The sequence below is a fragment of the Manacus candei genome, unplaced genomic scaffold (assembly GCF_025592945.1).
Source record: "Manacus candei isolate 608988 ecotype Guabito, Panama unplaced genomic scaffold, ASM2559294v1 h1tg000093l, whole genome shotgun sequence".
In the NCBI taxonomy this organism is placed as follows: Eukaryota; Metazoa; Chordata; class Aves; order Passeriformes; family Pipridae; genus Manacus; species Manacus candei.
Genome location: NW_026138141.1, coordinates 3,511,045 through 3,525,588, shown reverse-complemented (window position 1 = coordinate 3,525,588; position 14,544 = coordinate 3,511,045). Strand labels below are relative to the sequence as shown.

Here is a 14,544-nt window from a genome sequence, read left to right as displayed (position 1 = left end):
GCACAGTGAAGCCACTCATCCCACAACTGAACAATTTTTCCAGAAGGATGCTGTGAGGCACAGTACCAAAAGTCTTACTAAAATCCAGAAAAAACCTACCCACTGCCTTCATTTCATCCACTAGGATGGTGACCTTATCATAGATGGATATCAAACTAGTTAAAGAGGGCTTTCTCTTTGTGAACCAGTGCTGACTGCATTTTCTTAAAATGCCCTTCAGAAGTACCCAGTATAATCTTCTCCAGGAACTGAGGTTAGAACTATCAAATCTGTAGTTTCCTGGGTCTTCCCTCACACCTTTAATGTAAATTAAAATAACAGTGGCTAGTTTTCAGTCATGCGGGACTTCCTCAGATTCCCAAGACCTTTGGTAGAAAACAGAGAGTGGTGATGCAGTAATGACAATAAAAATAATTCAAATAATAACAATAATTCACATTTTCAGTTAATATGCTCTGAAATACATTAATTTTATAAAGGACCAGAGTGTCATAAGCCAAGATCAGGTACACTGATAGTCCTAATGGAACACCTGGCTTTAATCAGTGCTGTATTTGATTGTATTTGACTGAAAAGCTTATTGAAGTGTTTCCACTTGAAGAATTACCTCATTATTCTGTTTTGTTGCTGTCATATTAAGTATGCACTGACAATGTAGGTCACAAGATACATTTAATATAAACAAAAATCCTAATATGCTACTATTACTACGTAACAACTTACATCATCGTAGATTCTTTGTAATAATTTTACAGTAAATAACTTTAATAGAATAATTTAAATCATGTTGGACTTCAATCACAATTCTGCATGATTTATACATTTTTAACTGAAGACAAAGAAATGTCATTTGCTACTAAACTAGTAGCAAGATGCTCCTTAATGCATCTTGCTATGAAGATAAATAGAACACTAGTAATTCAGCTGTAGAACTTCACATCAGTTTACAGTAAGCACTGAAAATGCTTGCTGAATTTATACATAACAGAATTTTATATCCTGTCTAAGCCTTACAGCATTCATAAGTTTCTCTCTCCCATAGAGCCACTCAAATCACAATTCTTTCAACCTTCCACCACAGTAACGCAATGAAACATCCTTTGTTTTGTGGCATCAGTTGAAAGTCACTGCTTCAGAATTGGCTTATTACTAGCTCTAATAAAAAACGTATTTTTCTTTGAAAAGATCCATTGAACAACTTCTTCCTTTTAATGTTCATATGTTTGCCAAAAATATTTTGAATACTTTTGTAAACTTACTTTGCTTCCTATGTCATATCTTTGAAAACTTAAAAATCACAGTAATAAATACTATTTTCTGACCTATTGCCAGGCTAAGCAAGTTGAAGTACTACATATGCCTTCTCTATTTCTGTATTACTTTTTCAGATATATATGAAAAAGTATTCTTACTAGGCTTTTTCTGTATTTGAAGATTAGTGCTAATTACATTAAAATGGATTTAATTTTACTGTCACCTCAGTACACTAGTGTCTAACACAACCTACACTTCTGCAAACATTTGTGTCATCCTAATGGTACAGCTGATAAGACATGAGCATTCACAGAAATTGCTAACCTGGAAAGCTGAAAACAGACCTACTATATGAACATATGTATTTTCTAGTAAATGCCTTGGTTTTATTATGCTATATTAGATCACCTCATGTGAGGATCTGCTGTGATAACAATTAAATTGAAACTATCAAACTGCTAATACCACTGGGTTCCTTACAGATATGCTGACACTGTCAGGGGTTGAGCAATTCATCATGATATCATCTCCTCGAAGAGAAAATGTCTAGAATTGCATTATTTTTTTTAATCAATATGAAATAACAACACGAAAAAAATCCCCAGAATTCTGCTGTCAATTTTATTTTTATATTTTGCAACGCTGACAACTGCATTGCTATTTAATATCATAAGAATTTGTAAAGTGAGTGGACATACAGATATATAAAATGCATCCCAAATTAAGGCCCATGGGTTATAATAAAACAGGAAATACAGCATGTGATTAACTGCACTGGCTTTCACTTTCACTATTTCATTGGTTTCACTTGAGACAGTGGGTTTAAGCCATTTAACACTGAAAACTTACACAATCTTAAAACTTGATACTGAACCAACAGGACTCTATACATGGCCAAGGGCCTTACATTCATGAATAACAACTAAACCCAGGAAAAGTGATTGCCTTCTAAAAATTCTTGGTGTAAGTAGAAATATTTTGCACTTTATTTTTTAATCAATTAAAATAGACAAATGGCCTGCCATTTTACAAATCGATAAAAAAAACCCCACAATGCAACTCTGAATGACAGTTTTATTTAAACTGAACTATATTACATCCAGGCAGAAACTGGAAGTAGTCAGTTTTTATATGTATATACACATAGCATTGCAAAATATCAAAATGACAGCACAAAAGTATAATCCCCCCACCATCCTTATTCAGAATATTTTGCAGTTTTACGCATAGTTAATGCTCTACCATTTCTCATAATTTGTAATATCACATCTATATGCTGCTTCTCTCTGGGCCTTTGAAGAACTATATCAAAATGGTTGCTTATTTTATACAGCAGATCATGCTTCTTCAGCATTAGGAAATTTCATGTTTTAGTTCTGTGCTTACATCACCTGATAGTCATTCCACAAGGACAGACTGGCAGGAGAAGTATTCCTCATCACCCTACTATTACCTTTTTCATTATCACCTGCTTCTGACAGATTTCTGATGATCTGGGGATGATGGTTTGGGAAAAAGGATTGAATCATCACAGGCATCAACGAGTGGGAAAAAAGTATAAAACAAATGTGTTTTAAAATTGATCTGCTCAGCGTGGCTCAGTTCACATTTTCCAAGTGGATAGCATATATTCACTCTTGTTAAGAAAATGACTACAACTTTATATGCAGTTAGATATATTAGATAGTAAATGGGAACACCCAAATAGGAGCCATGCTAAAATTAGTCACTTAACTGTTGTTTGAAAGTATTTAACAGGTGTACATTCTTAGCCAAAACTGTCAGTAAAGAATTCTTCCAAGCTAAACAGAGCTGCTCTGCTTTTGTCCAGCATTATTTCAATTCCTCTTCTTAGGTCACAACTGTCAGACATCTATCTATGAACTAGCTGGCATTCATAAGTTTACTTTGTTTCACAGATATATATAATAAGTACAAATATGATATAGTCTAGCCAGCTTACTGATTTTAAGCCAGTGTTTATCCCTTAGGACTATCTGTACTGTCCTATAAATGTGCAGCACAAATAATTTTCAACTGCTGCCAATATTTCAAAAAATAAAACTGACCCCATGCACAAGTAAGTGAAATTGAAGTGGATAGTTTTATAGCATTTTATGTAAACCAGAAATTTGGCTGGACAAAACTCAGTGATGTGAAAATCATTGAGAACTAGAAGGAAGAAAAATAAACTTTTACAAAAACATGATAGGTGTTATTACTAGCTGGCAGCAGGAAAACTTTATCCATGTATGTTCATTGAGCAAATACAATAGAATAATCAAATTTGTATAAGAAGAAAGGAGTTAAATCAGACTGTTCAAATTACCGTGGTATTACTCTGCTCTCCATTGCTGGCAAAATCCTGGCAAGAATACTTTTGAACAGATTAATACCCACTATAGCTGAAGGAATTCTATCTGAAAGCCAATGTGGTTTCAGAGCCAACAGGAGTACCACAGACATGGTATTTGTTCTCAGACAACTGCAAGAGAAGTGTAAGAAACAGAATAAAGGTCTCTATGTAACCTTTGTTGATCTCACCAAGGCTTTTGATACTGTGAGCAGAAAACGTCTATAGCAGATTTGGGAACGTTTAGCATGCCCCCCCAAGTTCCTTAAAACGAGGATCAACACGGCCAAGTCAGATATGGCAACACACTTTCTGAGCCCTTTCTGATAAAGAATGACGTGAAACAAGGCTGTGTTCTTGCACCAACTCTATTCACAATCTTTTTCAGCATGATGCTCCAAAGGGCCACGGCAGACCTCAATGATCAGGACGGTATCTACATTCGATACCATACTGATGGAAGCCTTTCCAACCTAAGGCAACTTAAAGGTTGAAGCCTTTTCAACCTAAGCCCACAGTAAGACCTTAAACCATCTTATCCGGGAGCTGCTTTATGCTGATGACGCTGCCCTTGTTACCCACACAGAAGCAGCTCTGCAGTGTTTAACATCCTGCTTTGCTGAGGCTGCTGAGCTCTTTGGGCTGGAAGTCAGCTTAAAGAAGACAGAAGTTCTCCATCAACCTGCACCTCAGGAAGTCTTCCATCATTCTCATATCACCATCGGCAAATCAGAGCTCAGATCAGTTCAGAAGTTTAATTACCTAGGTAGCCTCATCTCCTCGGATGGTAAGATTGATGGAGAGATAGACAACAGGTTAGCAAAGGCATATAGAGCTTTTGGAAAACTCCATAAAAGAGTATGGCATAATAAACACTTGAAGAAAAGCACAAAAATCAGTGTTTACAGAGCCACAGTGCTGTCTACTCTCTTATATGGTTCCGAATCATGGGTCATCTACCACCACCACCTGCGTCTCCTAGAACACCTCCATCAATGCTGTCTCCGTACAATCCTAAACATCCACTGGTCAGATTATGTGACTAACACATCTGTTCTAGAACAGGCAGCAGTCACAAGTATAGAAGCCATGCTGCTGAGAACACAGCTGCGATGGGCAGGGCACGTCTCAAGGACGACGGGCCATCGCCTCCCTAAGATCCTGCTCTATAGTGAACTTGCCACTGGCTGCCGCATGAGAGGAGCCCCAAAGAAAAGATACGAGGACTCCCTGAAACAACATCTCAGCCTTGGCCATATTGATCTTCATCACTGGTCTACTCTGGCCTCCAATCGGGAGGTCTGGAGACACACCATCTATAACGCTGCTGTCTCCTTTGAGAACACACGCAGGATCACTCTCGAGGAGAAAAGACAACACAGAAAGAACCATGTCTTGCAGAATATACCAGCTAAGGAGTCTTTCTGCTGTGCCTTTTGCAATTGGATATGTCTATCTCGTATTGGCCTCATTAGCCACCAGTGTGCCTGTAACAAATGTGGATAGAGCCTCTCCCAAATCTTCGTTTGCGAAGCCCAGTCATGATGATGACAACAGAATAATCAATCATGTTAAAAGAAATATGTGGGATGACAAAGGGTTGAATTAAATTTCATGAGTAAAAAAATTGCAGGGAATAAAGTTAGGACAGATTTCTCAAAAAAATTTGATGTCTTAAGACATCTTTAAAGGTCTTACAAATTGAGCAGCCTACTCTGGATTTTCCAAAGTAATTAATCTCTGAAATTTTTGACTCATGGAATTTACACTGACAATCAAGAAATCAGGGATTGCTGTTTCATTCATTTTCTGAAGTGACTGCTCTACTTTTTGGAAGCAGCTTTCTAATGAATAGCTTTAAATTCATGACTGTAGTAGGTTCTTTATAACACAATGGTGTGCAAGAGGAGGGAAAATTTGTTCATTTCAAACTAAGCAAAAAAAAAGGAACCAAAACATTTAGTGATTGAGAAAAATGTATTTGATAAACTTTGCACCAGGGCCATAAGCAGAAATATTAAAGAAGTATTAACCATAAAAAACAACAGCTGGGGTATTGCCAGAAATGTCTTATAATACTTACAGTAGTTATTCAGTCATTTTTATTTATTTTAAATTATTACATGGTTTTAAAGAACTACACAAAAGTCAACAATAGATAACCATCAAATCAATATGCTCAAGTGAATAACCTAAAAGCTGAACTAAATACCCTGAATCATGTGTTTACAGTAACAGACCCTGTTACTGATTATTATGAAATTTATAGAGTGCAGCATTTTCTAAACTATGAATACACCTGCACTAAAAAAGAACTTAAAACACACAGTTAACTTCGAAGTTAGCCATGGAATATGAGCAATGTATTTCATTATTCTTTTGTATCCTCTTCTGGCTGCTGGTTAAATGTTGCCACATCATCTTTATAAAGATCAGTAATTCATGAAGTATTTCAACCTATACCGCGTGGAAGGTTAATGTTTTATTTGCCCAAAATAACATTTACATACCCAAAGAAAATATTTCAAAATAGTTTATAACATTACAGATAAATATTTCTAATTCCGTACTACTTCGTAAGCCATTCCAAGAAATCTGCATGCCATTCTACAACTGCCTGTAAGGGGTTTTTTTTGAGTTTGAGTTGTATTGGCTACCTCTCCTTTTGTTTCACTATTTCACAAAATCCTTTTATGTGACTGTCAAGCAGCTGTGTTTCCCTCCTTAATCCTCCTTGCACAGCTACCCAGGAGAGGCTTTACAACATGAACTGTAAAGTACTATTTTCACAGCAGGAATGACAGTATTCCTCTTCAAAAAGAGGCTTAATAAAAATAGGACTGTAATAAACATGCTAATTCTGGTCACAAGGTGCTACATATAGCATGATCACTGAACGTTCAGGAAGTTTTGGGGAATGATACTCTTTTGGTTCTTAAAAAGCCTTATCATGCAATATATGTGTGAGATAAATGGCTTTCCAGTGTATTAAGCTCATGAACAGGTATTTTCTTGGTTTTGTTATTTCTCTTCATTCCGCTTTCAAAAGCCTGTCCTACTAGCAGCCCCCTGGCAATAATCACTGTGACTATATAGTGGTTTCAGATAAACACTGGTGTACATCGTTTATACAGCTCCAGCTGGAACGTGGCAAATTTCTCCTACTGTGCAGCTCCCATTTGTCTAGAAATGAGAGACATCCCACAGCACATTTTCCAACATTATAGCCATGCCACTCCATTTGTCTAATTTCTATGCCCTCAAAGATAGCTGTCCCAGATGACAGATTACTTCAAAATAGTTCCTTCTCATTTCGGTACTACTGGGTGCACTGAAAATACAGAAGCGAGCTTCTTTTCTCATTGAATGTATTGCTAGCAGCAGAAACAAAAACTGTAGCACCTTGGATTTATCATCTCTGTTTTTCAGTTGTTCTGAGGGGTTTTTTTGTTTTGTTTTTGCTTTTGTTTTTGTTTTGTTTTAACAGTGTGCAAATGTTCTGCATTTCTGAGAGTCTAATAAAAATAATCTCTCACAATTATCTCAATATCTGTATGTATCAATGAACAAGGATACACTGTTCAGTAAATATTTTGGAGTTTTATTTCATTTTATGCAGCAATGACTGTTTGACATTGAATCAATCAGTTTCTAAAAACAGAAAAAGGAGTAACTAACCTAGGCACTTCTTACAGAAATTTTACTTTACTTCTTTCATGCTTACATAATGCCTGAGGTAAATAATAAATGCTATATGTCAATATTTTTTAATGTACAGTATGATCAACGACAATAACAGAAAATTGTGGGTCGAGAAAAACAAACTGCCTTCTATTCAAGTTGTAGTCTCTCTTTCTACTTCCCATACAGCAAGGAAAACAAAGCAAACAGGAGCAACACTAAAATATGCTTCAGTCTTCTGCTCTATATCCTTGCTTAATATCTTTACTCTTCTGTGCTGCAATCATATACCTTAGCAGCACTTGAAGCTAAAGCTTCTTGAAGTACTCACAGTCTTGGCAGAACTTTATAAAGGAATAATAAAAAAATTCTTTTTAAAACCGAAAAGTGGGATTCCTTAAAATTAACTGAATGGAATTGTTGCTGATTTCTCTGTTAGAAGGAAGCACCTCATTTCTGCCTTCCTGAACAATTTATAGACTTGTATAAGACAACAGAATCCTTGTTCTATAACCAGGAAAGATACATAGTGGTTCCATATTTCAAACTAGTTTTTAACATTACAGATAAATATTTTTAATTCCATACTACTTTGCAAGCCATTCCAAGAAATCTGCATGCCATTCTGTAACTGCCTGTTATAGACTATAACAGGGCACTCAGTTTGCAAATAGTTCTATAGCCACCACTTGCAAGATCTAAAAACAGTCAGGTGCCTTTACCATGAAACAAATGGACAATAAAGGGAAAGCTATTCCATTTCTGATATCCACAGAGCATGGGAAGATCCTACACTTTATTGGCTTTTATTGCCTTTTCACAGAGCACAGAATGGGTCAAGTTGGAAGGGCCCACTAGTGGGTTATCTGATCCAACCTCTCTGCCTAAGGAAGGCCATCCTAGGGCACACTGCACAGGATTGTGTCCAGATTGTTCTTGAGTATCTCCAGTGAGGGAGACTACACAACCTTTCTGGGCAACCTGTTCCACTGCTCAGTCACCCACACAGTAAAGAAGTTCTTCCTTATATTCAGGTAGAACTTCCTGTGCCCGAGTGCCTGCTCGTTGCCTCTTGTTGTATTGCTCAGCACCACCAAGAAGAACTTCGCTCCATCCTCTTGGCAACCTCCCTTCAGATACTTACAGACATTGACAAGTACCCCTCATAGTCACCTCCTGTCCAGGTTGAACATGCCCACCTCCCTCAGTCTCTTCCTCCTAAAAAAGATGCTTCAGTCCCCTAATCATCTTTGTAGTCCTTCACTGGACTTGCTCCAAGAGCTCTATATCCCCCTTGTACTGAGGCTGTGTCCAGGTCTGTGTCACAGCACTCCAGAAGTGGCCTCACCAGTGCTGAATAGAGGGGCAGGGTCATCCCCCTCAACCTCCTGGCAATGCTCTTTCTAATGCATCTCAGGATACCACTGGCCTTCTTGGCCACAAAGGCATGTGTATTGAACACTAAAGATTATTAATAAGGGAATCAAAGCACTGTTTCACTCATATGGTTCTCAGCAAAAACATTCAAAACAAAGAGCTCCAAAATAAATAGCATGGATTCCTCTTGTCTGGAAGGTGACTTCCAGACTTCTCCTTTCAAGTCTTGTTTTCCTTCAAATTCAACATTTTCTTATGGGTGAATCTGTCTGGAAAGGAGCCAGTCCTTTATATACAGAAAATCAAAAGCAGTTTCCAGTTAGACATTCATTCTTGGTCTAGACTCTCACAATATTCATCCTAACAAGTGAAAGTTTAGCCTGGAAGGTTTCTTGATTTACTCTAGTAACAGAAAAAAGGGTCCAACATTTTGTCTCTGGTAAAGCCTTGAAATGTTATCATGTTGTAGATGCCTTTCCTGCTCTTTTCCTCCTCACACTGTGAACTTTTAACAGCTAGAAGCTAAAAAATTTATTTATATTCATAGTTCTTTGAGACTCATTTACTAAAAATTGGTCATAGTGTAGGAACCTAAAAAAACATAGTAGTATCTGTAGTGTATTAAACAATGTCACAGATAGAAAACCTACCAAGTTCGGCTGTAAAGATATGGACACATCTGCAAAAATGTTGCTGTTCTGTGCTGAAGAAATTATTTGAGGCAGTTAAGCTGGATTTTGTGAAATAAGCACACAAAATGAATACAGACAGACACTTCTGCTTCTGGAATTACCAGGACCTTCCACTGATCTTCCATATTAAGAGCTGCAATACTTTGTGTTGAACTGTGAGTAAACTGACTTCCTTCTCTAGATGCTATGTTGCAAGAGGTAAAAATGCTAAGTTGGGTCTGTGATAGAACCATTGCAGAAAGATTCAAAGAACATATGAAAGTTATATGTGCATCTTTTGCAATCCAGTCACATACACTCCCAAGGGATGAGTAGGCCTAAGCATACCACAGATCTAACTCATTCTACTGTTTTGCATTTGATTATAGCTGTTAATTCCTGTTCACATCTATGGTATATACAGCACCTACGTGAGATACAGAGGAACTCTTTCCCGTAAAGACATAACTAGATGGAGTGTTTTCCACAATGCCACTGTTGCAGACTGTACAAGGTGAAAGTAAGTTTGCAAAATAAGAGTTTTGCAATAATAGAATTATCTTCCAGGCTAATGCTCTAATGAACTATCCTGTGTCTTGGAAAGCAATACAGCATGCCATTGTACTTATAGCCATTCAAAATTTGAACACTGCCAAATTTTCCTTATAATGCCCTGTTACTCTGCATGCTTCTTGCTTTCTCTGATATTACCCCTTTATATAATCACAGTCGCAACATGTTCATGAGTTCTCATACATTGCCAGTTTCAGATTATATCCATAAATCTGTTCCTGGGGCCAAATGTATTCCAGCAGTTGCAAAAGCCATATATATGGTTGGAGACAATGCTCAATTTTTATATATCATTGGGTTTTAACTGAAATTGAAATTTACTTAAATTGTAATTTCACAACTAATAGTATATATGCTTTGTTCTTGCATGTCCATGTGTATCACTTTAAAACAGTATCTGATGCTAGTGTTGTCTGAAGTAACACTGAGCTACTATTACTGCTCTTACTATGGAGCAAAAAATAGGCAGCAAAGCTACATATGCCTTACAAGAAATTGATTAAATAATCAATGGGACTAGAAAAGAAATGGACCACATTCAGTCAGTTTGGACACTTAGACACCTCCTCTGCCTTTTTCAACTGCTATGGTGCTAGGCAGAGAGATGAGGGCTGTTGCTTCTCTACAAAACCGAAAATGATAATTTTGGTTTAGAACAGTATCTTTCAAAAAATACATGCCCATTTCATGATCAGAGAGTCTTATAAATGCATTTCAAGAAACTACGAAGATAAAGAGTACTATTTCCACCTGAATTTTCATGCTGTTTTTTGCTTCCCTCCCTTGCTTTCCCCATCTCTCTTTAATTTGCAAAACTTCTAATAGAATATAAAAAAATGTCTTTTTATGTTCATTTTCAACAATGTGGAAGCTGTACATAAAAAGTGTTCCTATCAGTTAATAAAGGGAAAACCTTATCTTGGGAAGTTAAGAACAAGTCCATGGTGCTGTTAAAAATATCAATCTATCGATCTTCCCATTTTCATTGGCTAGACTGGGAAGAATTTTTAAAAGGTAACATAAGGAACAATCATGGCATTAGAGATAAGAACTTTAAATATTGAAAAAGTTTGCTTATGTCAGACTACCTCTAAGAAAAAAATACATATATACTTAGGGTTATTATTTAGGGTTATTATTTGCTATATATGCACATAGTGTTGCTAGTTGACTTCAAGAGTAATGTCAGTACTGTCTGTACTGATTAAAAATAGCTAATAAAATTATAAATTGTTTTTTAATAAACATTCACCTCTAGAGAAAAACAGGAGAAATCTCCTTGTTACCCTAAATTGCTTGGGATGGGAGGATCAAGAAAAAATTACTGAAATTACACATTTCACAGATTTTCTTCTAAATTCTTTAAAGCCTTTTTAATCATCTTCAATTCCTGTAAAAAGACACCTAGTAGTTAATTTTTTTAACCATGCAATGCTACATAATATCAAAATACAAGACAGTAATCTTCAGTCAAAAAAGCAGCCCTGCAAACTATAGAGTGTGATATTTCATGAAGTGTCTTCAAATGCAGTGTCCATTCATCTCCAGGTGACAAAATGAATTGTTCAGGTCATTTGATCACTAGTATTTCCTCCCGTGAGTATTATCTAGTCAGTAGACTTAGCAGTACATTAATATCCTCACTCCTGAATGATAGTCAAAAAAATTCATTTTTTCCTTTACTGTTCTCAAAAACTTCTTACTGAAGTAAGAATGCAACTCAGGAACTCAGGTGATAAATATCCTAAGTAGAAGAAGCCTTCATCTTTTTTATGATTGTATTTTGTGGGAGAAATTTTGCAGCAACTTAATATCATCTGGAAACCGTTCACGCAACTTTTCAAGGTCACTGTTAGCTAATTGGGCAAATTTCTGTGTAAATGCTGATCACACAAAGCTAAGCTACCTAGGGCAGCCCTAAAATGTAAATCGAATACACTCATAAAGTACTTTCTTTTGAGCAGTAATTGTTATAATAACTTGTTCTGTGTGGCACTCCTGTTTCACTTATTTCTTACTTATTTTCTTCACTCTAATCTGTCAAACCCTGTAATCTCCAATTACCTTTTTGTGGTCAAAAGCTACAAATGTGATATTCAAGTATTATGTGAAAAAGTTTATAATCAACAGCATCAGAACTGCAGTAAGGTCCATTTGAAAAGAACTGTATTTAACCTCGTTGGAGAGAAACCTCTCTTTTACAACAACACAGTACTTTGAGCTCAATGAAGTAAATTAGTCATGCTTAGAAAGATCTTACCACGTAAAACAGTGAGTCTCGTGGACACACTTATTTCACCAACACTGTTGGAAGCCACACATTCATAAATAGCTTCATCCCGTGGCGTGCGTAGTGGTTGTATTCTGAGAACTGATCCAGATCCATCATCAAACTCTATTACCTATAAAAGGAAACAAAAGCTGTCACAGATGTTGTTACAAATACCTATCCCTCAGTTAATCTACTCATGGACAGCGGTCTGTGGGTATACAAGTCACCAAAGCAGGTTTTCTTTTCAAATACATGTACCAGGACAAATTCCACCCAAATGGGAAAATTATGCAATTTTTTCTAAACTTTTTTTTTTACTTTCTCTTTTCCTTTTTAAGTTCCTCTGAGAAAGACTCCTTAGTAACTTAAAGCAGATTCTTCTAATTCCTATTATTTGAATTAATTTGGAGGAAGAAGAAAAAAAAAGACTCCTCCTGTATCATGTTCATTCACAGTATATACCTGCACCATAAATAAAAGGCAAAAGATTAATAGAGAAGACCCACAAGGTCTTACTGTTGATTCTAATCTCAGAAGCAACTTATAGCTCTCACCACTATTCTAACTAAGTTGTGAGAATTAGTCCGTGACCAAGAACATTCAATGATAATAGTCTTCAAATACACAGTCAAGAGTAAGGAAATAAACTATTTGTTCCCCGAATGCTACGTACATCAAGTAACAGCAAAAAAGTTCAGGTTCCACATGTGGGAAAAATAATCATAAAAAGGTTCACGAAAAACTGTAGCAGACTGCCCAAGTTTATTGAAAGATGAAAAAAAAGTAACCCCCAGCATGGCTGGGAAAGCACATGGATCAGATGTCCCACTGAAGTCCTTTCCAGTTGTATTTACTAGGCTTCTATAAAGACAGGTGTCCAGGAAAAACAATTTGATGTCTTTTATTATTAAGTAATCATACTCAGAGAAATATACAAAATATTAATGTGAAAGAAGAGGAAAATAAGCCAAACTAATTATTCTCTTATTGACGCAGCTGATAATCTCAGACGTTGCTTGTTTTCCAAATGTTTCATATGTCTTCTATGAATCTCATGTCTACTGTTGCTGTTTTGTTCTTATTTAGAGATTCTATGTAATGAAATAATGGCCTTAATTTGAACAGGAACGAATGCTATTTAAAATACTGATGTGCTCCACAGACTTTATAATTGCTCTACTCAGTGGTCATAATAAAAATTATAAAACACTTGGCAAGTAACATCTATTTTTTTGAAATACATTCCATCATACTTGGCTACACAGCTCATTCAGCAGTCCACTAGAGGCGTTTTTAAAATATTTTAAGGTCTTTTTAATAGTTACATTCAAACATTTTTATGGAAATAAAACTACTTTATTTTTGCTTATTCTCCCTAAAAACAGTTATATACATACTGGGAAAAAAATATATTAAGTGAATAAACCACGACATAATGCAAAATAAAACACAGTAAACATATGCATGCCCAATCTTTCTCTGTTTAGAATTCACTTTGAGTGAAAGTTCTGTGAACAGAAGAGGATAAATTGCGCAGAATTTATAATAAAATTCCTGTGTTAATCTCACTAGCCAATTACAGCTCTGCATATGCTCTGCAAAGTGCAAACAGTCCTTGGCACTAGGAGGTAAGATCATGATTTTATTTTTCATGTAGTAAATACACAAGCAAATAATCGTATTGGCTAATGAACAAAATCAAATGCCTTTAGATATTTTTTTGATCAAAAAATTAATAAAATAAATTTAGTTTATACAATAAATGCAATTCTTCTAAATAAATCTAACCTGAAAGCCAGGACAAGCGATCTTCACAAATACTACTAAAAATTAACACAGAGGACTTCAATATTAAGTCAGCTTCCAATATATTAGGTCATTTGCTTATAAGATGCATATCACATCTGTTTTATATATGATTACTAATCTTCCAAATAGTCATTTTTAAGACAACAGAAGTCTGTTATTTAACATTGAAAACAGTGAAGAGACATAGTGAAAATTATACACTCTTAGTGCCAGTTTTGGTATCTATTCTGAAGGTTACCCCCATTTTCTGTGTTTTTTCTTCATGTTAAAGATTAATCTGCATTTGATAGTAATTATTCCTGCCACTACAAGAGGGAATAATATTTATTTTTTTATTTCCCCCAAAAAAATCAGAATCCTTTGAACAGATTACTTTTACTGTTTCCTTTAATTGAATGTTGTGGAGACAAATAGCTTTCTCTATGGTTTTTTTCTAATTTACTGTTAAGAAAAGAATCAAAAGGAAGCAAGTTTTACATTTCCTCTTCAGCAGCAGGAACCACAATGCCCCTTTCATCTCTCTCTGCAACAGTGGTAAGGAATGGTGGCAGCAG

At 35.9% G+C, this 14,544-nt stretch overlaps 1 protein-coding gene across 25 annotated transcripts in view; it reads right to left on the bottom strand.

Annotated features, from left to right (window-relative positions):
* The window catches only part of PTPRD (protein tyrosine phosphatase receptor type D), a 1,149,573-nt gene that overhangs the window by 204,526 nt on the left and 930,503 nt on the right, over nt 1-14,544 (bottom strand). For all 25 annotated transcript variants that reach the window (XM_051768182.1, XM_051768181.1, XM_051768187.1 and 22 more), the window contains one exon: nt 12,170-12,311. In XM_051768182.1, coding sequence (XP_051624142.1) covers nt 12,170-12,311 — 142 coding nt within the window. The remainder of the gene's footprint in view (nt 1-12,169; nt 12,312-14,544) is intronic.